General features: G+C 38.9%; 1 protein-coding gene across 4 annotated transcripts in view; it reads left to right on the forward strand.

The window, feature by feature from the left end:
* The window catches only part of POGZ (pogo transposable element derived with ZNF domain), a 44,846-nt gene that overhangs the window by 17,498 nt on the left and 2,017 nt on the right, over window positions 1-25,331 (forward strand). The window contains exons 3-17 of one of the 4 annotated variants that reach the window (XM_061183485.1): window positions 23-181; window positions 8,181-8,356; window positions 9,290-9,398; window positions 10,638-10,922; window positions 11,003-11,221; window positions 13,690-13,796; window positions 14,488-14,825; window positions 15,220-15,374; window positions 19,795-19,895; window positions 20,429-20,575; window positions 23,656-23,790; window positions 23,906-24,078; window positions 24,237-24,377; window positions 24,876-24,932; window positions 25,135-25,247. In XM_061183485.1, the coding sequence (XP_061039468.1) occupies window positions 23-181; window positions 8,181-8,356; window positions 9,290-9,398; window positions 10,638-10,922; window positions 11,003-11,221; window positions 13,690-13,796; window positions 14,488-14,825; window positions 15,220-15,374; window positions 19,795-19,895; window positions 20,429-20,575; window positions 23,656-23,790; window positions 23,906-24,078; window positions 24,237-24,377; window positions 24,876-24,932; window positions 25,135-25,247 (2,415 nt within the window). The remainder of the gene's footprint in view (window positions 1-22; window positions 182-8,180; window positions 8,357-9,289; window positions 9,399-10,637; window positions 10,923-11,002; window positions 11,222-13,689; window positions 13,797-14,487; window positions 14,826-15,219; window positions 15,375-19,794; window positions 19,896-20,428; window positions 20,576-23,655; window positions 23,791-23,905; window positions 24,079-24,236; window positions 24,378-24,875; window positions 24,933-25,134; window positions 25,248-25,331) is intronic. The other 3 variants (XM_061183486.1, XM_061183487.1, XM_061183489.1) reach the window with 3 other exon arrangements.

Here is a 25,331-nt window from a genome sequence, read left to right on the forward strand (position 1 = left end):
CTGTGCCTCCCCTTCCCCACAGTTTCTGTGAGCCAGCAGCCTGTCTCGGCTCCAGTGCCCATCGTTGCCCATGCTTCTGTTGCTGGGCACCTCTCTACATCCACCACCATTAGTAGCAGCGGGGCACAGAACAGCGACAGTACAAAGAAGACTCTTGTCACACTAATTGCCAACAACAATGGTAAGTGGGATTATTGGGAAATTCTTCCTGGGTTAGAGGGGTGAGAGACTAAAAAAGGTCTTAGGAACAGCTGTACCTGTTCAGTTTTAGGTACTGATGTGGTTCTGCTGGTGTTGGAGTGAGTTTAGTACTGATTCTCTGATATGGAAGTAAGTGGTGCTGTTCCTTCTGAGTTAGTGCTGAATCGATGCTAGTGTTTCAAGTCAGAGGGCAGCTGATTCTTTTTGCTGATAACTTCTAGGAAAGAAAATTTAAACCCCAAATTCCTAACTATTAAAGAGATGTGTGTGGGGGGTTGTTTGATTGTTTATGTTTTTTAATTAGAAGAGCCCCACTAGTCTGCTAAGAATTGTCCGAGGGCAGCCTTGTTCCATATTTTCTTTGGCAGATTCATTTGGTTATTGGTTCCTGGGTATGAAAAATAGGACAGGGTTGTTGTCTACCTGAAGGAATGGTGAAAGAGAAGTGTTTTTTAGTGAGTTTATTGACTAGAGAAGTTATGTAGTATTGGTTTCTGTTTCATTTCTGATGACTGTTTCTACATTCTGAAAGTGAGTTACTGGCAAGTTATGTCTCAAGATTCATGTGTAGAGTAAGCACCTTCATAGAATCATTGCATTGCTATAAAAGACTTATTTTTACTTATTTTATTTCCTTTAGCTTTATTAATACAAGGATAATATGTGCATTGTAGAAAAAGTGGACAGTAAAAAAAAAAAAAGAAAACAATTTTTAACTGTAATCTCACTACCTGGAGATAACTATTTGTAACTTACTCTGTACATATATGTACTATTATGTACATCTATATGCTATGTGCAGTGATTCACTTTTTATAAAAATGGATCCATACAGATTGTACTTGCTTTTTTTCCTTAATATATAGTGAATATCTTCTCATTCTAATAAATCTTTTTGTAACATTTTGATGACTATTTCCCGTTGTTTGGTTAACTGTTATTAGCAATAGGTTGTAAAGGGGTGTACTATTACTTTAAAGGGCTATTGTGAACATCTCTGTCTCTCTTGTCTCTCTTGTCTTTTCTCACATCCGTAGTTCTGAGAATACATTTCTAAGTGTCAAATTGTTGGATCAAAGGTTATCACAATTTTTAAGGATTTTGATCAATGTTTTTCCTGGATTGGCCATCTAGAAATGTTGTATCCATTTACATTTCCATTAGAAGTGTACCTGGTGTTCTTAGTGTTGGATATAACCATTTACCTCCCTTATTGTTGGACATTTACTACAATCCCATTTTTTTGTGTTTACAAACAGTGCTGCAGTGAACATTCTCAGGCATTGTATCTGTGCCCGCTGTGTAAGCATATCTGTAATATAAAGTGAGATTGCTAGGTCAGGCATTTAAAATTTGTTAGTGTCAAATTGCCATAATAGATTGCTCTACATAAGTGGATACTGAAAAAAATAAAATTTTTAAAATTTATTTATTTATTTGTTTATTTTGGCTGTGCTGGGTCTTTGTTGCAGCTCACGGGCTCTTCGGTGCGGCATGCGGGCTTAGTTGCAGTATGTGGGAAGTTGTGGTGCACGGGCTCCATAGTTGCAATGCGCAGGCTCTAGAGCACGTGGGCTCAGTAGTTGCAGCGCGCAGGCTTAGTTTCAGTATGAGGGATCTTAGTTCCCCGACCAGGGACTGAACCCAGGCCCCCTGCATTGGGAGCTCAGAGTCTTAACCACTGGACTACCAGGGAAGTCCCTGAAAAAATAATTTTTATCACATGGAAAATCCTTAAAATTTTTTTAAACTTATAGTGACCCTCATATATATAAAGATGAGGAACCTCTATCTAGAGATTTTCTCATTTTTACAGATGTAGAAACCAAGGCGTGGAGAGTCTAAATAATATACTTAAGGTCAAATAGTAAGTGACTAAACTGGATTTGAATTATTTAGACTGCAAAACTGTGGCCTTCCCACCGTATTATACTACTTTCCTATGTTTCTCTTAAAATAAGCTGTCAAAGTGTTATTAGCAACCAGTTTAGCTAAATTTTTCTTTGATCCCAGCGTTCCAAGGCCCATGATGAGCATCTCATGACACACTGATGTGACCTACTCTCTTTGAATGGACCCTTGATTCCTGTGGCCTGTGTACAAAAATTTTTTGAAATATGAAAATGGATTTTATTTACTTTAGAAAGCTTTAGTATTCAAATTAAAATGTTAACCTGTATTCATGGTTTAAAAAACAAAGGGTATAGACTGGTAACCACAGTTACGTATGTCTTGTGCGTTCATCCGAAAATTCTTTCATGCTGGGAGTTCCCCGGTGGTCAAGTGGTTAGGACTCCGTGCTTTCACTGCCGAGGGCCCGGGTTCAATCCCTGGTCGGGGAACTAAGATCCTATAGGCCACGCGGCGCGGCCAAAAAAAAAGGGGGGGGCTCAAAACTTCTTTTATGCATAGATAAGCACACAGTTGTGTGACTTTCTAAAATCAGATACTCTTGAAATGCCAGCGTTATTCATTATAGCCCAGAATTGGAAACAACCTAAGATGTTGAATGAATAAGCAAAATGTGGGACTTCCCTGGTGGCGCAGTAGTTAAGAATCTGCCTGCCAGTTCAGGGGACACGGGTTCGATCCCTGGTCCGGGAAGATCCCACATGCCGCGGAGCAACTAAGCCCGTGCACCACAACTACTGAGCCTGCGCTCTAGAGCCCGAGAGCGACAACTACTGAGCCCGAGTGCCAGAACTACTGAAGCCTGCGCGCCCAGAGCCCGTGCTCCGCAACAAGGGAAGCCACCGCAATGAGAAGCCCGTGCACTGCAACGAAGAGTAGCCCCCGCTCGCCACAACTAAAGAAAGCCCGCGCGCAGCAACGAAGACCCAACGCAGCCAAAAATAGATAGATAGATAGATAGATATCAAATAGGCCACATATATGACCCCATTATTATGAAATGCCCATAATAGACAAATCTGTAGAGACAGAAAGTTAGATTGTTGGTTGCCAGGGCTGGGGGGAGGAGAATGGGGAATAACTGCTAATGGGTATAAGGTTTCTTTTTGAGGTGATGAAAATGTTCTGGAATTAAATAGTGGTGATGATTGCACAAATCTTGTGAATATACTAAAAGCCTCTAAATTGTACACTTTAAATGGGTGATAAAATATGTGTGGTATGTGAGTTATATCTCAATAAGGCTTTTTTCTTTTAACAAAGTGTTAGGAATAAAATTTTAGAACATTTTTACTATTATTTTTGCTGTTCTTCAGAATCCACCACTCAGCATTTAGAAATTATTCCTATAGTTCTGACTGATCATATGTTTGCATTGGAAAGGAACATTATGAAGTGAAATGAACCACTGCTTAATTCTGAGCTGTGAATGATATGAATTTAATGTTATAAATTTTTTACTGTAATTATGATTTTCAATTCCTGTTTGGTCCATTTCAACTCCATTTAGCCCTCTTATCTCTGGGGTTTAAGGCTGTGTAAGTGAACTTAAAAGAATGAAGAAAAAAAAATCAAGACCTTCAGATCTGTAAAACAAACGGAACATGTTGTGAGAGAAGCTGCTGAATCTTCTATTATTTAATCAGTTTATGGCTGTGATACCTAGATTATTTGAGAGCAAACTTACAGTTAGGGGATTGGTCAGATAATTCTTTTAAAGGCTTTTTTAAGTCTCAGGGTTCTAACTGCCTCTTTCATTCTCTGGAAAATAGAACTTCGTAAGACCTTTGAATTGTCAGAATTTCTTTTAGGAAAGATTTAATAAGAATGCAGAAATCATTAAAAACAACTCATTTGTTAGAATTGGAATTATTATAATTCATTAGAATTATTAGAATGAATTTATAGAATACATTAAATAAATATTTACTCAGTGTGACTTTAATTTATCCAGTGTGACTTGCCGTATGCTAGTTTTTGCTTTCAGTTGAATTGTAAACCTAGTCTAGGCTTAGAAACCTACTTTTTTATTTGCACTTTATTTTTGGAAAGGTCCTAACAATCCACCAAAATTCAAACATGACCCTGATGTCAGAGAGAATGTTTGCAGAAAATGCTTGTGTTAACATTCTTTATAGTAGTAGAGTATGTGTAGATTTCATGGGAACAAGGCCTGTCTTTTGAGACTTGCTAATGCTGGTTGATTTCACATAAATGCAAAAAATTTTCCATCCTTCCCTTCCTATATTTAGTTGAGATGTTGAGTCAGTGATTATCTTAAGAATTCTTAGGCTTAGATAAATAACAGATAATTTATTTTCTTTTACCCTAGCAGTTAAAATAATGAATAGAAAATACATGTTTTTGCTTAGTCAATATTTTTCAACCAGAAATTGCAAAGGAGTAAAAAAGAGATGGATGGGGAACCTATAGATTAAAAGAGATTGAAGAGGTATGTCATCAGTTATACTTTATGAACCCTTTTGTAACCTAATTCAAACCAAAAAATGTAATTTTCAATTTGAATTCTAACTGGGCATTTGATGTTAAAGAATTATTCATTCATTCATTCATTTATTGCCGCACAGTGCGGCATGTGGGATCTTAGTTCCCCCACCAGGGATGGAACCCGTGCCCCCTGCAGTGGAAGCGCAAAGTCCTAACCACTGCCGAGGAAGTGCCAAGGAAGCTCCCAAGAATTTTTGTATATATTTAACTTTATTGAGGTATAATTGACAAATAAAATTGTAAGATATTTAATGTGTACATTGTGGTGATTTGGTATATGTATGCATTGTGCAAGGATTCCCACTATCTAGTTAATTAACACATCCATCACCTCACATATTTATCCTTTTTTGGGGGTAGGGATAGGGGGTAGTGAGAATATTTAAGTTCTATTCTCTCAGCAAACTTCAATTATATCATACAGTATTATCCACTATAGTTACAGAATTATTATAATATCTTTTAGGAGTGATAATGGTGTTGATATTTCCTCTTTTTTAAAGTCCTTATCTTTTAGAGATATATACTGAAATATTTATAGATGAAATGATATGATCTGAAGCTTGTATCAAAATAATATGGGAGGTGGTAAGAGATTGGGAAGTATAGATGAAACAAGGTTGGCCTTAAGTTGATAATTATTGAAGCTGGTATAGGTACATAGAGATTTATTATAGTGTTCTATTTTTATATATATTTGAACATCTCCATAATAAAATATTTAAGTTAAAAATATATATATAGGGCTCCCCTGGTGACTCAGTGGTTGAGAATCTGCCTGCCAATGCAGGGGACACGGGTTCGAGCCCTGGTCTGGGAAGATCCCACATGCCGCGGAGCAACTAGGCCCGTGAGCCACAATTACTGAGCCTGCGCGTCTGGAGCCTGTGCTCCGCAACAAGAGAGGCTGCGATAGTGAGAGGCCCGCGCACCGCGATGAAGAGTGGCCCCCGCTTGCCACAACTAGAGAAAGCCCTTGCACAGAAACGAAGACCCAACACAGCCATAAATAAATTAATTAATTTAAAAAAATATATATATATAGAGAGAGAGAGAGTCAATAAATTGCCAGTATAATTAGCATAGGTAGAATTTGGAATTTTTTATCTGTCAACATCTATAACTACTAGTCTGCTGGCACAGTAACTATGAGGGTCTAGTCCACTGATGGACTCTCAGTTTCTGGGAGAACATGGGACAATCCAAGGTTGGCCCATTAATAACCACCTGTATACCCACTTTGGTTGTCTAGCTCTGTAGCTAACTGTAGTGACACCATTTGTCAAGTGGAACTTAAAGCTTCAGAGGAGTCCATCCCATTCTGGTGATTTGAGGTAAAAAGTTGCAGAATTTTGCTTGAATCTTTGATTTAGGTATTGGGTTGGCCAAAAAGTTCCTTTGGTTTTAAAATAAAAATAGAAGACACATTTTTCATTTTCACCAAGAACTTTATTGAACAACATATTCACCGTTTTGTTCCACTACCTTCTGCCATTTTTCAGGCAACTTCATAATTCCATCTTCCCAAAACTTTTTTATCTTTTTGAGCAAAGAACTGTTCCAGATGCCTTTTACAGTCTTCCAGGGAATTGAAATTTTTTCCATTAAGAGAATTTTGTAAAGACTGAAATAAATGGAAATCCGAAGGTGCAATGTCTGGTGAATGCAGTGGATGAATCACAACTCCCCAGCCAAGCTGTAACAGTTTTTGCCTGGTCATCAAAGAAACGTGTGGTCTTGTATTATCCTAATGGAAGATTATGCATTTTCTGTTGACTAATTCTGGACACTTTTTGTCGAGTGCTGCTTTCATTTGGTCTAATTGGGAGCAGTTCTTGTTGGAATTAATTGTTTGGATTTCCAGAAGGAGCTCATAACAGAGGACTCCCTTCCAATCCCACCATATACACAACATCACCTTCTTGAGATGAAGACCGGCCTTTGCTGTGGTTGGTGCTGGTTCATTTTGCTTGCCCCACGATCTCTTCCATTCCACATTATTGTACAATATCCACTTTTCATCGCCCATCACAATTTTTCTGTTTTAAAAACGGAATATTTTTGTTGCATTTAAGTAGAGAATCACATGCAGAAATAAGGTCAAGAATGTTTTTTTTGCCTAACTTATGTGGAACCCAAACATCAAAGCGATTAACATAACCAAGCTGGTGCAAGTGATTTTCAGCGCTTGATTTAGATATTTTGAGTATGTCGGCTATCTCCTGCATGGTATAACATTGATTGTTCTCAGTTAATGTCTGGATTTGATCGCCGTCAACTTCGACTGGGCTACCCAGCCGTGAGCATTGTCCAGCGAGAAATCTCCAGCACGAAACTTTGCGAACCACTTTTGACACGTTTGATCAGTCAAGGCACCTTCTCCATACACTGCACAAATCTTTTTTTGCATATCAGCGTTTTTACCTTTCTTGAAATAATAAAGCATAATATTGCCAAAAATGTAAATTTTTTTCTTCCATCTTCAGTATTAAAATGACTACACAAAAAGTCAACAATCTTGATAAGTTTTTTTTAAATGCACGCTGATGTGACAGCTGTCACAATACAATCTAACAAAATTGTTTTGAATGAAGTTAAAGACAACTAAGTGCTACTAGAGCCATCTTACAGAAAAAAAGAACGTGCTTTTTGGCAAACCCAATATTTTAGCTCTCTGAAAGAGAATTTCTGTTTTGGAGTATTCTTTGTAAATCAGGAAACTTAGTATAAATGATTTTTTAGCCAATTGTAGCAAATACAGGACTTAAAAACATTACAGAATTACTTGTAACACACATGAAAAAGAATTTAAAATAGTTCAAAAAAATTAGCCAGTTTTTTAGTATTTATGATATTTGTTACTATTTATTAATGAATGAATCTTCTTAAGTCATATCAGTTTTACTTGGTGTTGATTAGTTTTGGCCAGGTCTTTTCTTTATCAGTTCTGATGACATAAAGAAGGTAGCCTGTCAGTCTCTGTGTTCCCATACCTATAAAAGACAATGGATGTTTAGAGAATCTGTTGCATTTCTGAGATTTGACGTGCTAGGAAGAGATCCCATTTTTTAGATTCTGTGTACTTGCAGAATTGATGTTTGTAGATGAATATTCCTCTTTTTAAAAGATAAGGTGGATTAGCTAACAACAAATTACATTCTGATAAAATAGGCTTTTACCTAGTTAAAATGTGGGGAAGGAACTTACATGTTACTTTGTTTTGCTGATTTGGTATGGGGACATTATTTGTGGTCACTTAAATCATCAGAGTCAAAGTGATAGCCATGTAGAAGTCTTACTGTGTGTGTTAAGACATCCCTAGTTAAGATATATGGGGGAGATTTTAGTGAACTTTCCCTTCCTGTGTATTTTTCTGTTAGTTGTAGCTTTGGGTGAAGCTTAAATATTTGGTAAGTTTGGTGACATTAAACCTGAGGTGAGTGACAGTCTTGGATATCTTGATATATGGGGACACCATTTCTTATCTAAGACCATTGCGTTGCTTATAATGGTGGGTTTGTTTTCTCTTACATTGTTTTTTTTTTTCCTCTTCCCTTTAGCTGGCAATTCTTTGGTCCAACAAGGTGGACAGCCGCTCATCCTAACCCAGAATCCAACCCCAGGTCTGGGTACAATGGTTACTCAACCAGTATTGAGGCCTGTCCAGGTCATGCAGAATGCCAATCATGTGACTAGTTCCCCTGTGGCCTCACAACCAATATTCATCACTACACAGGTAAGTAGGACTCTGAATTCTACTGAATTCAGACATGGTAGAGGAGAGAAAGACTATGGGAACCTTTGAAGGCTCTGACTTAAGAGTCTTTAGCATCATTAGAAATGGTTCTAAGTCCTGTCTTTTGATTTGGCTTTCTCATTTGCTAGTTTTTAATTTGATGCTGACTTTAGTAGAAAGCCCAGCATAGCGTACAGCTGGATAATCGCCTCTTTATACCCCTGGAGGGCTATTAAGTAATTTGATTGAGGTCTAGGCAGGAAAGAGTGGGAAGCTTGCATTAGGAAGCCTTAACACTTGGTCCTCAAGGGTTCTCACCCTTTGCTTGGGCTATTTTTCTTAAAATGGGGTGAGTTAGTTGACTTATGGAGATATACATGCAAGATTGGTGAAGTGCAGGGAGATCTTTGGAAGAGAAGGAAGATGACTTATTTGATATAAATGTGAATTGGAGTTGAAAGCCTAATGCTGGTGTGGAATGTAAAGGCAAATGCTTTTTTCTGCCTTGTCTAACAAATTTCCCAGAGGTATATGGCCTTTGAAGTGGACTTTGGGAACAGTTTCTTACAATTGTTTGTATGTTGAATCACTCCAGTGAATACTGTTAGTGTCATTTTTTTGCATTCTATGCCTTTAGCAATTGAGGGGCCAGTTTGTGGATGAGTTTTTTTAAGCTGAGGTTCTCTTAAGACAAGAAGTAGGTTTTCATTTTTGTTCATATGTACCAAAGCTCATTCTCCGGTTTTAATATTTGCCACTCAAAAGTTTGCCAGAAGTCCAAAATTTCTCCATCTCAGTCATTTAAAAGTTCTAGTTCTAGAGAGAGAATCATTAGGTAAGGGTGTGGGCATTTTTTTGGATATAGGTCTTAATGCAGTCTCTGCTAGTGTTAGCTGATCTCCATGTTAAAGATCATTTTGCTTTTTAATGCAGGGATTTCCTGTAAGAAATGTCCGGCCTGTACAAAATGCAATGAATCAGGTTGGGATTGTGCTGAACGTACAGCAAGGCCAAACAGTTAGACCAATTACACTAGTCCCAGGTAAGGAAAAATGTCTACCCATTTGGAATAAACCAGCATCCAGAAGACTTGTTTTTGTTGTCTCAAAATACTCAAGGTCATTTAAAAAGTGTATTTAAGGGAAATCTAAAACTACAAAAATCATATTGATTTAAGCCCCATTTTTAAAAAAACTCTCTAACCTTTGGCCAGGGTGGTGGTTTTATTTTTCTTTTTAACTTTTTACCACCCTTCACAAGGCAGTAAAACAGGGTTTATATAGTTATTTTTCTGTTTCTGCTGTTTTATTCAGCTATTAAGTTTGTTATCCTGAAGAACTATTATTAATGCAAACTCCCAAATTCTGTATTCCTTATAAGTCTGCTCACTTACATGGTGGGATTATAAACTTATTTTGCTTTACTTTTATAGCATAGATTTGGAATATAAATTAAACAAATGGCATATCCTTTGAAGATAAATATTGCCAATGACTAGTTGTTTTTTTTTTAAGAAACCAAATTGAAAGATAATTTTTTAAAATCTTGTAATTTTCCCCCAGTTCTATATTTAGTGTCTATAAGCTTACTACAATTCAGGCCAAAAAAGAGTATCTTAATTTAGTTGTAGTAAAGGTATCTCTGTAGCTTGTCTTCCTAAGTTTTTGTTGTTGTTCTCAGAGCCCATAGGGGTTTTTGGCCTTCAGTCTCATGAGCTTATCCTATCTAGTTCTGATATTTCTTAAATGTTTGTCAGTGAAATTGTCTGTAGTTGAGCCAGGAGGCTCACCTTTGGGACATCCTAGTAGAATGGCATAGTCTGTCTTCTATTTGAGTTTGTATAAGAGAATGAAAGACTCCTTTAGTATTCTGAGAAAGATCACTTTTTTCAGAACCAGCTCTGCCCTTTGGCCTGTATATACCCATACTGCTTCCCACTCTATACCTATTATTCTCTTCCAATAACAAAGGTCAAGCTACTCATGATTGTATTCTTGGAATAGAAAAGGCAGTGTGGTAAGGTGTTTTGGGAGGAGTTGATGGGACTCTTCTTTCACTTTAATGTTTTCAGGGCTGATTACTGAGGCTAACTTGTTTTATCAGTTTGTGATACCTGTTGTCTTAGACATTAGAATCTATGCTACCCTTGGGAACCTGACAGTCACCAATCAGTTTGGGGAGATAATCTTTTCCTATTCCAGTATTTCCAGTAAAGACAGGGGGAATGTATTATAGGTGAGCTCGTTGACCAAGATTTGGTATTTTTGTCTCTCTTTTGAAGCCCCAGGTACCCAGTTTGTTAAGCCGACAGTTGGAGTCCCTCAAGTGTTCTCTCAGATGACCCCTGTGAGGCCAGGCTCCACGATGCCTGTGCGGCCCACCACCAACACCTTCACCACCGTCATCCCAGCCACTCTCACCATTCGAAGCACCGTCCCACAGTCCCAGTCCCAGCAAACCAAGTCCACTCCCAGCACTTCCACCACTCCCACAGCCACACAGCCGACCTCATTGGGGCACCTTGCTGTTCAGCCTCCAGGCCAATCCAACCAGAATCCCAAACTAGGTGAGGCTTGGAAAGAGGAGATGGCAGAGCTGGGATGGGTGGTGGGTGGAGAACAGATGATTATCACTTGGCCAACAAAGCTCCCTCCTTCCCCTCTCCACCTGCAGTGAGCATTGCCAGCTTTGTCACTGTGAAGCGACCTGGGGTTACAGGTGAAAATAGCAATGAAGTGGCCAAACTGGTGAATACCCTTAACACCATCCCTTCCCTGGGCCAGAGTCCTGGGCCAATGGTGGTATCCAACAACAGCTCTGCACATGGCTCTCAGAGAACCAGCGGGCCTGAGTCTTCAATGAAAGGTACGATAACCAGAAAGACTCTGGGCAGCCAATCATTCAAAAACATTAATAAAGTATTTGTTGTATCAGAACTCTATACTATGAAATAGAGAAATAAAATAAGGTATAGTTGCTATAGTCTGTTCTCACAGAAACTTTAGTGTAGTAAAGAGGATTGCCACTTGTGAAAAGTGTAACTGAATCAGCCAGAAGGAATTTTGTGTTAATTGTTCTTTGGAGATTAGTAAAATGGATTGGTTGATCAGAGATCAGTGGGATAATCAAAAGATAGTTCATGGAGGAGGTGGATTTCTGAACAAGATTTTATTTTATTTTATTTTTTTTTAATTTATTTAATTTATGTATTTTTGGCCGCATTGGGTCTTCATTGCTGCGCACGGGCTTTCACTAGCTGCGGCGAGCGGGGACTACTCTTTATTGCGGTGCACAGGCTTCTCATTGCAGTGGTTTCTCTTGTTGCGGAGCACGGGCTCTAGGCACACGGGCTTCAGTAGTTGCGGCACGTGGGCTTAGTTGCTCCACGGCATGTGGGATATTCCCAGACCAGGGATCGAACCCGTGTCCCCTGCATTGTCAGGCAGATTCTTAACCACTGCGCCACCAAGGAAGTCCCTGAACAAACTTTTAAAGTTGAGATTTGGTAGAGAGGTTTTCAGATGTAGAAGGATATGAGCATAAGGATTTTCAACGGTCTGGAGCAGGGCTTGACAAACTTTTTCTGTAAAGGACCAGATAGTAAATATTTTAGGTTTTATGTACAATATAGTCTCTGTCACAACTACTTAACTCTGCCATTGTGGTACAGAAGCAGCCACAGACAATATGTAAATAATTGAGCTTGACTCTACTCCACTAAAACTATTTATGGATTCTGAATTTTGAATTTAATTTTCATGTGTCAGAAGATCATTTCTTTTGCTTTTATTTCAACCCTTTAAAAATGTGAAAACCTTTAACAAATGGTGTTGAGAAAACTGGATACCCCCATGCAAAAAAAATGAAGTTGAACCCTTTACCATACACCATATTACAAAAACTAACTCAGTGAATTAAAGACCTAAACAAAAGAACTAAAACCATAAAACTCTTAGAAGAAAGCATAGGGGAAAAGCTTTATGACAGTGGGTTTGGCAATGCTTTCTTGCATATGATACCAAAAGCATAAGCAACAAAAGAAAAAATAGATAAACGGGACTACATCAAAATTTAAAACTTTAGGGCATCAAAGGATTAGCGTTAGGGAGAGTGAAAAGGCGACCCACTAAATGGGAGAAAATATCTTTAAATCATATATCTGATAAGGGCTTAATATCCAGAATATATAAAGAACTTCTGCAGCTCAACCAACAACAAAAGAACAAACAGTCCAATTAAAAAATGGGCCAAGGAGCTGAATAGAGATTTCTCAAGATACACAGATGGCCATTAAGCACCCGAAAAGATGCTAAACATCACTCACTAATCATTATGGAAATGCACATCAAAATTACAATAAGGTACCGCTTCACACCCATTAGGATAGCTCTTATCCAAAAAACCGAAAATAGTAAGTGTTGGTGAGGTTGCAGAGAAATTGGAACCCTCGTACGTTGCTGGTGGGGATGTAAAATGGGGTGATGGTCCCTCAAAAAATGAGACATGAAATTACCATATGTTCCAGCATTCCACTTTGGAGTATATACCCAGAAGAATTGAAAACAGGGACCCAAACAGATATTTGTACCCCCATGTTCACAGCAACATTTTTCACAATGGCCTAAAGGTGGAAGCATCCCAGATGTCCATCAGCTGATGAATGGATAAACAAAATATGGTATATACATACAGTGGTATATTGTTCAGCCTTAAAAAGGAAAAAAATTCTGACACATGCTACAACACTGATTAACCTTGAGGACATTATGCTAAATGAAATAAGCCAGACACAAGAGGACAAATACTGTATGAGTCCACTTATATGAGGTACCTAGAGTAGTCAGACTCACAGAGACAAGAGAGAATGGCGGTTGCTAGGGTCTAGGAGGAGGGGGCAGTGGGGAATTATTTAATGGTGTAGAGTTTCAAGTTTTGCAAGATGAAAAGAGTTTTGGAGATCGCACAAAAATGTGAATGTTCTTAACTGAGCTGAACACTTAAAAATGGTTGAGGAAACTTTATGCTAAGTATCTATTACCACAATTAAAGAAAAATCTTATATAACCACCACAACAACAAAAACTGTAAAAGCCGTTCTTAGTTAATGAGCCAAACAGAAACTGGCAGCTGGCTGGATTTGGTCTACTAGCTGTGATTTGCTGTCCCCTGGCCTAGGTTAGAAGGATGGTAGAAGGAATATGCCTCATAGCAATTTCTCATGCTTGCTTACCAACCTTAATATACCCCTCAGGAAGTGTTTAACCTTTTTCCAAAAGGCCAGTAGTCTTTTTCCAGTATCATCTTATTAATCTTACTGATGTTCTCACTTGCAGTGACCTCTTCCATCCCAGTGTTTGACCTCCAGGATGGTGGACGGAAGATATGTCCACGGTGTAATGCTCAATTCCGTGTTACTGAAGCTTTGAGAGGTCACATGTGTGTAAGTGATATCACCTGTGATGGAGATTCAGCTTAAATGGCTACCACTCACTGTATACCTCCTGTAGTGTAGTGTTGGGAGCTTGTGAAGCAAGGGCTCTGAAATGACTTGGAAGCTTTTTAAAGGGTTACTCTCTTTTGGCCTGTTTTAGAATGAGCTCAGAAATGTGATAGGATATATTTAAAGACCCTCAAATAGATCAGAACATATGTGACCTTAATTCTGTAGTTCGTAGATTTTGAACTGCACAGGAGGACAGGCCAAGTTGGCCTCAGTCCATTTTCTATTTATTGTGTCATTGGATGAACCAGGAGCTATTAACCAATTTCTAATTCTAGTCTTTTCATTTTTGGTATTAGTCCAGATGCAAAAGTTGGGACTTCTTCCTACCAGGGAGCTCAGAGCCAGGTTATGCTAGTGAGTGGTTAAAGGATCTAAGACAGGAAGAAGTACAAAGTGTGGTGTTTGGAGTGGCATATGGCTGTAAATACACACACACACACACACACACACACACACACACACACGAAAAAGAGTGAAACCTGGAAGCATTTTAGAAAACTGCAGGGTGAAAGCTGGATGAGAATACCTAGAACCAAACAGTTACCAAGGAATGTTAGTGAAGTTGAGGAGTTAGCACATCTCAGCCCCCAGGAGAACCAGGATGATCAGATGTCTTCTTTCTTTATAGTACTGTTGCCCAGAAATGGTTGAATACCAGAAGAAAGGAAAGTCTCTGGATTCAGAACCCAGTGTCCCATCAGCAGCAAAGCCCCCATCCCCTGAGAAAACAACTCCTGTTGCTTCCACTCCCTCTTCTACACCTATTCCTGCTCTGTCACCACCTACCAAAGTACCAGAGCCAAATGAGAATGTGGGTGATGCCGTCCAGACCAAGCTCATTATGCTAGTAGATGACTTCTACTATGGACGGGATGGTGGCAAAGTAGCCCAGCTCACAAACTTCCCTAAGGTCGCCACATCTTTCCGATGCCCACATTGTACCAAAAGGCTAAAAAACAACATTCGGTGAGTGTTGAAGAGCCTTGGAGCTCACCTTGGACAAGTGAAGTCTGAAAGCTTCTTACATGTTTAAGTCTTTCTGTTTGGAGAATGGCCCTAATTATTATCCTTTCTTGCTAAGGATTATCATTAAATCAATAACTAGTACTATAGAAAGAGATACTGTGGTAATAAATAAAAGATAACTTTGGGTAGAGTGAGACCAGTGCATCTCCTTCCCCAGAAAAGTTTCAAGAACTATCTTAATTTCTGGGCTCAGAAGATGTCCCAAAAAGAGGAAGTTGGGTGGGAGGGTGGAGGGGGAAACATGTAATGTCTGTTCTGTGATTCCGCTGGTACATTTCTCCAAGGCTTCTGATCTTTTATGTTGTCTGTACTTTTCCTTTGTGCCGTGCTACAGATTTATGAACCATATGAAACATCACGTAGAACTTGATCAGCAGAACGGTGAGGTGGATGGTCATACTATCTGCCAGCACTGTTATCGTCAGTTTTCCACTCCCTTCCAGCTCCAGTGCCACTTGGAAAATGTTCATAGTCCCTATGAATCAACTAGTAAGTTTGGAAATTCTTAAACTCCAGGGGTATACTTCACTTTTCATTCAATGAATGGCACTGGGGGGAGCCCATTATGTTTATTTATATGTGGGTAACAGTGTCGAGGAAGTTCTTTGCATATTCGTAGTCAGTTTCTTACTTCACTTACCCTATTATCTTACAAGCCTGACTTCTATTCTGTTCAAGCATGAGTCGAGTTCAGTGCTTGATTCTAAATTAAGGGGCTTTGGTTCAGGACCCACTGTAGAGAGGTATATGTAAAGAGTTTATTACCTAGATCTTTTTATAGAAGAAGCAGGCATCTGTATTTGGGTCTCCATTTTAGTACCCTCATAGGTTTTATGAAGGATAAAAGATAATGTTACAGAGTACTTTACCATTAAGACAGTGCTTTCATGAAATATAAGATGAGTTGGAGTGTTAGCTACACTGTACATCTTACAGATGAGAAACACAGGCTGAATACAAGCCCAGAAACATTTAGTCATTTGCTTAAGAGCATACTCTAATAAAGTGAAATTGTGAGGATTTGAGTCCAGTCTTCTAGAATATTTCCTTTGTCCTTTAAGGGATTTCTAGTTTTGTTGAAGAGACAAAAATTATTTAACTATAGGAAAATGTGAGAACAAGACAATATATTTGCTGTAATCATATGCATTGTATGATACCAGTGATAGATGAAATCGTTCAGAGAAGGGAAAAGATCCTTTTGGATTTCACAGAAAGTAATGCGTAAACTTTTAGGGTCTTTAAATACAAGAAGGATTTAGATGGATGGAAAGTAGTAAGAAAAGATGTTAGGTGATGGGAAACAGCATGAGGAAACACATAAAGACAGAAATTTTTGCTGCAAATTAAAAATCTTGACTAAAGATGGATTAAAGGTTAAGGACATCTATTATTATATCATTTAACTGAAAAGACTCAAGGTGGAGAAAGCTTCAAGCCCAGAACGCGAGTCTTGTACTTTTCAACAGTTCTCTTGTCTCTGGCTCATAGCAGGATGGCTGTGTTAGTCTCAGGAATACAGTCGGATGTAAAATTGTGCAGATGAAGAAGAGACCATATCTTCCTGTGTCTTTTCTAAGTCTGTTTCTTACAAGACAGAATTGTTTTCCCTTTCTATCTCCTTAGCCTTGGTCGTATTGTCAGGGGAAATGGGAGTGCCATGAGTGGCTCAGACTAGTGCTGGTTCACAGAAATATAATGAGTTACATATGTAATTTTAAATTTTTAGTAGTCATTTGAAATAAAAATTTTTTAAAGGTGAAATTAATTTTAATAGTGTATTTTATTTAACTCAAAATAGCCAAAATAAAATCATCTCAGCATGTAATCAGAATTTTAAAATTAATGAAATATTTACCATTCTTTTTTTTTTCTTTTCTTTTTAAATCTGGTGTGTATATTACACCACAGCAAATCTCAGTTTGGGCTCACCACATTTCATGTCTTCACTGGCCACATGTTACTGGTGGTTACCATATTAGACCGTGGAACTTCGGGCTAATCATTTGTGAGTAGAGTAGATACTGGAATCAAACATCATAACACTACAGTGTAGTGGCAGAGTAGCCAACTTGGTCTAGGTTAGGACCCAAAATTCTTCACTGTCAGTCATGGGAAGCCCAAATAACTCATCTGAATCTCCCAGTGAAAACATCTACTTTTATACAGAATCTGGTGGGGTGTGTTTTTGTTATTCCACTTATATATGTACTGTACCTAAAAAAAATAGTTTTTCCTAATGGGAAACAGTGCAGCACCTCATCAATCTTTTTCTCTTGGCTTACCACTCTTTTATCCTTGACTATATATTTTTGAGTATCTTATGACTTAAAATTTACACTGATGAAAAACCTGAGAAATTGTTGATCCAAACAGGTAAATACCATTTCTGTACTTTAGTATATATCAATCTTATTCTTGGATTCTTTTATAATTCCCCCCCTTTTTTTTTTTTTTATAACTCCCTTTTTTTGCATCCATGGCAGATCCTTCGTGAAAGTAGCTTATTTTTTTGTGTTAATATTTTGAGACCAGTTGTTTTCTTTTTAGTTTTGAAAATTTTTTTCCTTTTATTTTCTGAAGTGTTTTTAAACTAAATTATAGACATAATGATATTTCACTCCTAAATACTTCATTATGTATCTCTGAAAAGTAAGGACATTTTAAAATACATAGCCATAGTATGTTTGTCAAGACATAACAGAACTCATCATAAATGTTTAATATCATATATCTTCATTTTCAAGTTTCCTGAATTGTCTCCAAAACATCAATGGATTATTATATTTAATTATGGTAACAGTATAATTTTTAATAGCATTATGTTTTTCTTCACACTTGTTTAAGGACAATAAGGAAGAGGTAGGGTTGAGGGAAGGATGCTTCAGGGTGATTAATCGTGTTCAGATGTCGGGAGGGTCCTATGTGGAAAAAGACTGAAGAAAGGGAGAACCACTTGCTTGATAAAGTCATGGGATACGTGGAATGATGAGATCGGATGAGCCTTAGAAAGGCATAAGGAATCTGTCCTTCCAAATTTGGAAAACAGGAAGCAGAAGCTGTAGTAGTTCATGCCTGTTTTCTCAAAGCAGGAGACTGTGGTAGGTGTTAGGGAGATGAGAGTGATAGTGCTGGGAGGGACAGTGTTAGGATAGCCACTTTGGAAAATCAGTTAATTCTTCCTCTTAAATCTTTTTTTGACATCAACTCCAATAGGTGTGAAAGGTTACTAGAGATCTCTTAAATCCACTGATGCCTTTGGTTCCTTTCTCACTGATTTTCTTTGTGTGAGATAATACATATAAATCTTAGCATGGTGTTTATGCATTAAAAATTGCTTAATAAATGTTATAATTGATGTGTGACACCTATAAGAATAGAGCGGATGTGTGGGTTGTAGGAAAAGCCTTTGAGGGTAAATGAGATCGCCCAGGGAAAACATAGAGAATAAGAAAAGGCTGGACAGAAGGTTGGGAAACGCCAATGCTTAAAAGTGTTCTAGAAAAGAAAAAAAGATTAACAAATTGAATTGAGAGGTAAGGGGGAAGAAAACAGGAGAAAATATTGTCATGCCACTAGTTACTGTTTCCCAAACATGCCATGCAGTACCATGCCTTTGCTCATGTTCTTCTCTTGTCTCCTCTGTCTGGCAAACCACTCTTCTTTCAAGGTTCAGCTCATATATCAGCTTTTCCTCATTCTAGGCAGAATTTTTTATTTCTTTATCTTGTTCTTGTACCTAATGTACCTCTAGGAAGTGGTCCTAAATGGGTTGCAGACACCTTTGAGAATAAACACAAAACTTCCCAGAAAAATACACATTTTACTCTTTTGCAGATAATTTCAGGGGATACCTGGGTTCCCTGAGACCTCTTCCCTGGACCCAAGATTCAGACCCCTGGTTTTTGTTTTTTATTTCAGCTTCACTCATTTGGGGGTGCGGGGCAGGGGTTGGACATTGTCCAATAAATTAAGCGCTTAGAGCTTCAAATTTACAATTTTCTTGTTTGCAAAAACTTGAAAATAATTCCAGTAATGGTAAGAAAAATACAAATAACTATATTTTGCCTGTATAATTCAAAATATGTAGCAATTAAAATTTTTGCCAAAAATTTAGAACTGCAGCCTTATAAAAGCTTGATAAAATGGCTAATTTTAAAGTTTAATTATCTCAAATTAGTTAATACTGAAATAACACAATAACTCATAAGAAGGAAAGAAGTTCTGTTCATATCGTCAGTCTTTTGAGGACAAATCCTTATTTGTCCTCATTTAGTAAACGTTCAATAAATGTTGAATTATTCATAGGAGATAATCATTGTCTATCCTTGAGCAGAGGGATGAAGTAATGTAGTATTTTAAAAGAATTCGTTTGGCAATGGTATATAAAGAATAGATACTGTATTTATTGGAGATATAGGAGGTATTAGAAGCCAGCTAATTAGCAGTAGGAAATCATATGGGCTTCTACCAAGTTTCTGCCTGTGAGAATGCAGAAGTGACAATTCCTTGATGCATTTTGAAATAATGATGACAGAACACGGGTTTGGAGTCAGATAATGCCTAAGTTTTGAGCTCAGGAGGAGGTGGGATGTGAGAAGGGAAATGATGGGAAGCAGGAGGATGCTGAATTAAGTTAGAGTAGATGGTAGAATATTATGTTTCGTAGAGAGTTCAAAATCTAGAATGGAACTTTGGTAAAGAAGTCTGAGCTAGAGACAGAAGGATAGTTTTAATCAGCAGCACAAATGTTGAGACAGAACCATTTTAAAGAAAGACTAGAAGAGACTTCATAGTTCACTGACTATTGAAAATGAAGATATAGGAGTCAGAGAAAATAAAGATTATGAGTCAGCAGGACTTTGGTCTTATTTTCAGGTGGATTTATTGATTATTTTTCTTCTTACAGCCAAGTGCAAGATCTGTGAGTGGGCGTTTGAGAGTGAGCCACTGTTTCTCCAGCATATGAAGGATACTCATAAGCCTGGAGAGATGCCTTATGTTTGCCAGGTATTGCCTTTTTCTCCAGGGAGCTTTAGCCATTTTGCTCTCAGGCTAAATACAAAGAATCCACTAATGAACATTGCCTAGTACCTACTGCACACACTCAGTTTTAGGAACACTGAGGAAATATAGAAGAAATTGTGAACACGGGTTCTATTTTCAGGGTTTCCCATGCAGGAGAAAAACATAAAGGAATATCTGCATGTACCCAGCCGAGGAACCCAGTCTGGGAACATATACCTGTACTAAGGGAGTGTCTGTCTCCTGAATGTGCCCTTTGGAGATAGAAAAAAAACTCTACTCCTCTTTGTCAGAATATGGACTTTTCTCAGACTTTCCTGTCTTTCCCATTTTTATCTTATTTCACGGCTGAATTTATCACCAACATAGCCCTGCAATAAACGTCAGAAAAATAATTTGATTTCTATACATTTAGGAAAATTTTTTTTTCGTATCTTAACATTTTTGTTGCTACCTCTTTTTTAAGGCCTCAGTTGTTCACTTCACTCTTAGCTTATTTTCCTTCTTGTGTGACTCAGGTGTGTCAGTATCGCTCCTCACTCTACTCTGAGGTAGATGTCCATTTTCGGATGATCCATGAGGATACTCGGCACCTGCTCTGCCCTTATTGCCTGAAGGTCTTCAAAAATGGCAATGCATTCCAACAGCATTACATGAGGCACCAGGTACCAGGCACCAAGCAATTTACTGTTCTTATTTTTTAATTATGGATACAGCGGCCAGGACTGAGCTAAGCAAATAATTTTGGTAGAGAAGATAATATACATGTGTTTGAAAAATTTATTGAATTCCAATGATGTGTGCCAGGCACTGGGCTAGATGCTAGAGATTTAGTGGTTAAACAGGACAATTAAACAGTACAATAAAGCAAGAAGAATGTTGTGTTAGGGGAAATACAAGATGTAAAAAAGAATGTACCTATTCTGGGAGCCTAGTAAGGCTTCTAGGAAAAGGGGTGTTCAAGACCTGAAGGATGAGTAAGGATGAGCCAGATGAAGTGGGATAGAAGGACAGAATGCTCTCAAAGACAGGGAAATTCAAGGAGTTGAAGTTCAGTGTGGTTGGCATGTGTAGGGTACAGGGGGAGGTTGGAAGTTAGGGAACAGATCATGGAGAATCTTGTAAGCCATAAAAAATGAATTTCAACTTATAATAAGTTGTTGGGAAGCCATTGAAGAGATTTTTAGTCCTGGAGTGATGTGTTCAAATTTGCTTTTAGTTATGATTGCACTGGCTGCTCTAAGGAGAATGAATTGAAGGAGGTTGAGACTAGAGTTAGGGAGACAAGCCAGAGGCTTTTTCAGTAGTTTAGATAAGAGATGATAGTGGCTATTGGCTTTTGAAATGAGGACAAAGAGGATAGATTTGAGAGATATTGAGACGATAAGTGATATCTATGATTTAGAAATGGATTTAGGTGAAGGTAGTGAGAGTAGTTAAGAATAGTGCCCAGGATTCTCTCTTCAGTAATTGGATGAATGGTGGGACTGTTTATTGAGATAGGAACACTGGAGAAAATAATTTTTGAGGGGAGGATTATAAGTTTGGATATTCTTTTTTATTACTATTATTTTTTAAATTTTTTGGCCATGCCATGTGGCACACGGGATCTTATTCATTCCTGACCAGGGATCGAACCCACAACCCCTGCAATGGAAGCAAGGAGTCTTAACCACTGGACCACCAGGGAAGTCCCAAGTTTGGATATTCTTGAGTTAGCAGTATCTATGGACATCAAGTATAACTGACTATTAAATAGGTAGTTGGATGTACAGGTCTGAGGCCTGGGAGAAAAGCCTGGATTGTGAAAGGTACTTAGAAATCATCATTATATAAATCCAGTGGATTTTAAACTTGTAAGTGCTATGCTGCACCCCCATCCCCCACCCCCCAAATTGAGAATAAGGTGAAGGCTTAGGACCATTGAAGTCTCTATCCACAAAGCCAGGACCATAGTCCTGGAAGGAAAACAAGAAGAGTCTTGGTGTCAAGGAAGCTGAGGGGACAAAAGTATTTTGAAGAAAAGAGTGTGGTCAGGTGTTGCAGAAAGGTATCAGCAAGGTAGAAACTTTAGAGGCCAGCATTTAATTTAGCCGTTTTGTTGGTTAGCAGGGTGGAAGTCAAATTTCAGCAGGACAAATGATGAGAGGTAAGGAAATGGAGACAACTTATTTAAAGAAATTTGTTTATGAAAAAAATAAATTAAAAAATAAATTTGTTAGGGCTTCCCTGGTGGCGCAGTGGTTGAGAATCCGCCTGCCAATGCAGGGGACACGGGTTCGAGCCCTGGTCCGGGAAGATCCCACATGCCGCGGAGCAACTAAGCCCGTGCGCCACAACTACTGAGCCTGTACTCTGGAGCCCGCAAGCCACAACTACTGAGCTCGAGTGCTGCAACTACTGAAGCCCGCATGCCTAGAGCCCGTGCTCCACAATAAGAGAAGCCACCACAATGAGAAGCCCGCGCACCACAACGAAGAGTAGCCCCCGCTCGCCACAATTAGAGAAAGCCCGTGCACAGCAACGAAGACCCAACACAGCCCAAAAAATAAATAAATAAATAAATTTATTTTTAAAAATATAAAAAAAATAAATTTGTTTATGAAGAGGAGGACCAAGGGTGGTAGATCCAGGAAAAGAGGTAGCAAGGGAGAATTTGTTGTTGCTCTTGTGTTTTTTTTTTTAAGATGGAATAGGTATGCCTTTGTTTTAAAATACTGCAGGAAAGGAGCCACTGGAGGGGAAGAGTGAAGGTACATAGAGAGGGAACAGAAGAGAGAACAAGATGGGTGTACCTGTGCATAACATCCACATGTGTGCACACGTGCCCTCACTCTTGTAAGCAGGCACTTTCTTAGGCTCACACATAGTGACTGCTGATAATCCACCACTAATGCATTTCCATATAGTAGCATGGAAATTATCACCTGTAACTCAGCTGAGGTTACAGAGCCTTGCTATCCTAGGGAAGAAAATCATAGACGTGTCGTATTTCAATACTGGGCAGACTGAATCCTCAAAATGGCCTTGGAGGGAGGCATATCTGTATGCATTGATGTGTTCAGAGGAAAAAAACAGCACTGTGTAGAAAGGACTATCATTTTTGTTAAAGAAAGAAAGGAAAACAGGTGGTGATTGGAGACGTATGTGTTTGCTATATGGTTATATGCATAGACTATCTGTGAGAGAATACCCAAGAAACTTGGTAACAAGTTGTGTCTGTGGAGAGGGACTGAGGGTTGGAATTGAAGGCATGCTTACCACATGAAGGAGTACAGAATAAAAGTATGATTTTTTTTTTTTACCACGTACATATTTTATTTTTTAAAAAATAAGAAGAATATCCAGAAGTAGTAGCACTGTCCATCCACACTGTAAAGATAAAGTAGTAGGGGCAAGTAAAGCTTAAGCCACTCAGCCAAATTGTTAAAGCAAGTCAGCGGGAGATGGTTTGAGGACCTAGTTATCCTGACTTTGAGTCTGCCTTTCTCTGGGAGCATGGGAGGTGATGATTTTCACCACCCAATAATAGGTTTGTAACTTCACTTCAAAATAAATAAAGTTATATAAAAAGATTAAAAAATAATAGGTTTGGTGTTATGTTGTATATTTCTCTTTTTTCCTCTGTTAAATTATCAACAGAAGGGTGGGAAGAATACGATTGGCAATGATGTACCTTCTTCTCAGGGAAGAAAATTCATTGGGAGCCTTTAAAGGATTCTATCTCTTTTTATTCCCCCTTCAGAAGAGGAATGTTTATCATTGCAACAAATGCCGGCTGCAGTTTCTCTTTGCCAAGGACAAAATTGAACACAAGCTTCAGCACCATAAAACCTTCCGTAAACCCAAGCAGCTGGAAGGTTTGAAACCAGGCACCAAGGTAAAGGGTTTGTTGACATTCCCTTTACAGATCCAAGAAGGGGAGGAATAGAGATTTTCCATATTCTGAGGTTTAACGTGGGTAGTGTCTAATTATCCCTTCCCTTGACTCACAGGTGACAATCCGGGCTTCCCGAGGGCAGCCACGCACTGTTCCTGTACCCTCCAGTGATGTCCCTCCCAGCACCTTGCAGGAGGCAGCACCACTGGCCTCCTCAGCGGACCCTCTGCCCGTCTTCCTTTATCCCCCTGTCCAGCGCAACGTCCAGAAGAGAGCTGTTAGGAAAATGTCAGTGCCTTCTTCTGGAGGCTGGGGGCCGGGTGGGCACAGTTATTCCTGATAGCTAGTGTAATCTGGTAGCCTTTTAGGCAGTATCTGTTGTCTAAATCCCCTACAATTTAGGAACCCCTGAGGCAGTAATAAGAATTTTCCTTGTTTCTTGACAGGAGTGTCATGGGCCGGCAGACATGTCTGGAGTGCAGCTTTGAGATCCCAGATTTCCCTAATCATTTCCCTACTTACGTTCACTGCTCTCTATGTCGCTATAGTACCTGCTGTTCTCGAGCTTATGCCAACCACATGATCAAGTAAGTCACGATTAAACCAATGTTCCTGTCTGGGATTTCAGGTTCTCCAGAACTCAGTGCATTCCCTCCCCTGCTTCTGGGGTTTCCTCCTTCAACTTTTAGAGCTGTTTGTCCACCTGTCCTAGCAGGTTAAGAGGCCAGACCCGGCTTCATTTGGCTTTGATGGTCTGTGCTCTGATTCTGTAGGACCTTGCTACCCAAAATGTGGTCCAAGGACCAGCAGCACTAGTTGGGAGCTTCTTAGAAATGTAGCGTCTGACCCTGGTCACCACCACCCCACGCCCAACCAGAATGTGCCTTTTAATAGATTTCCCCCCACCCCATGATTCGTTTGCATGTTAATAGGAAATATTAATGTGATAGGAAAACAGGCTTGGGTTGAGGTTAGGATTGAGTGAAGAGGCATTGCTTTTGTTGGGGCATTGTCAATCACTGGTGATCTCTAGTTTAGCAAGCAGAACCACGTAACTCATACCACTTTTTGTTTGTCTTTCTCAGCAATCATGTTCCACGGAAGAGCCCCAAGTATTTGGCTTTGTTTAAAAATTCTGTGAGGTAACAAAAAACTTATTGATGGTCTGTTAATTTTTCAAGTTTTTACATTAAATCCCTTTTATTATTTTGGGGGGTGGATATATGAATTAATTTGAGAGAGAGGAGAAAGGAGGGACACTCTTTCTTTATTAAGCCTCAAAGCTTAACTCTCTCTAGTGTCACTGCTACATTTGTCTCATATACTCTTGACTCTCTTTCTTAGTGGAATCAAGCTGGCCTGCACTTCATGTACCTTTGTTACTTCTGTGGGAGATGCCATGGCTAAGCATTTGGTATTCAACCCCTCTCACAGATCCAGTAGCATCCTGCCACGGGGTAAGTAGGAGAGTTGGGGGTTAGGGAAAAAAGCTAAGGATACAGGTCATACCATGAGTCTGGTGCATCTCTACCTGGCCTAAC

The sequence above is a fragment of the Eubalaena glacialis genome, chromosome 3 (assembly GCF_028564815.1).
Source record: "Eubalaena glacialis isolate mEubGla1 chromosome 3, mEubGla1.1.hap2.+ XY, whole genome shotgun sequence".
NCBI lineage: Eukaryota > Metazoa > Chordata > Mammalia > Artiodactyla > Balaenidae > Eubalaena > Eubalaena glacialis.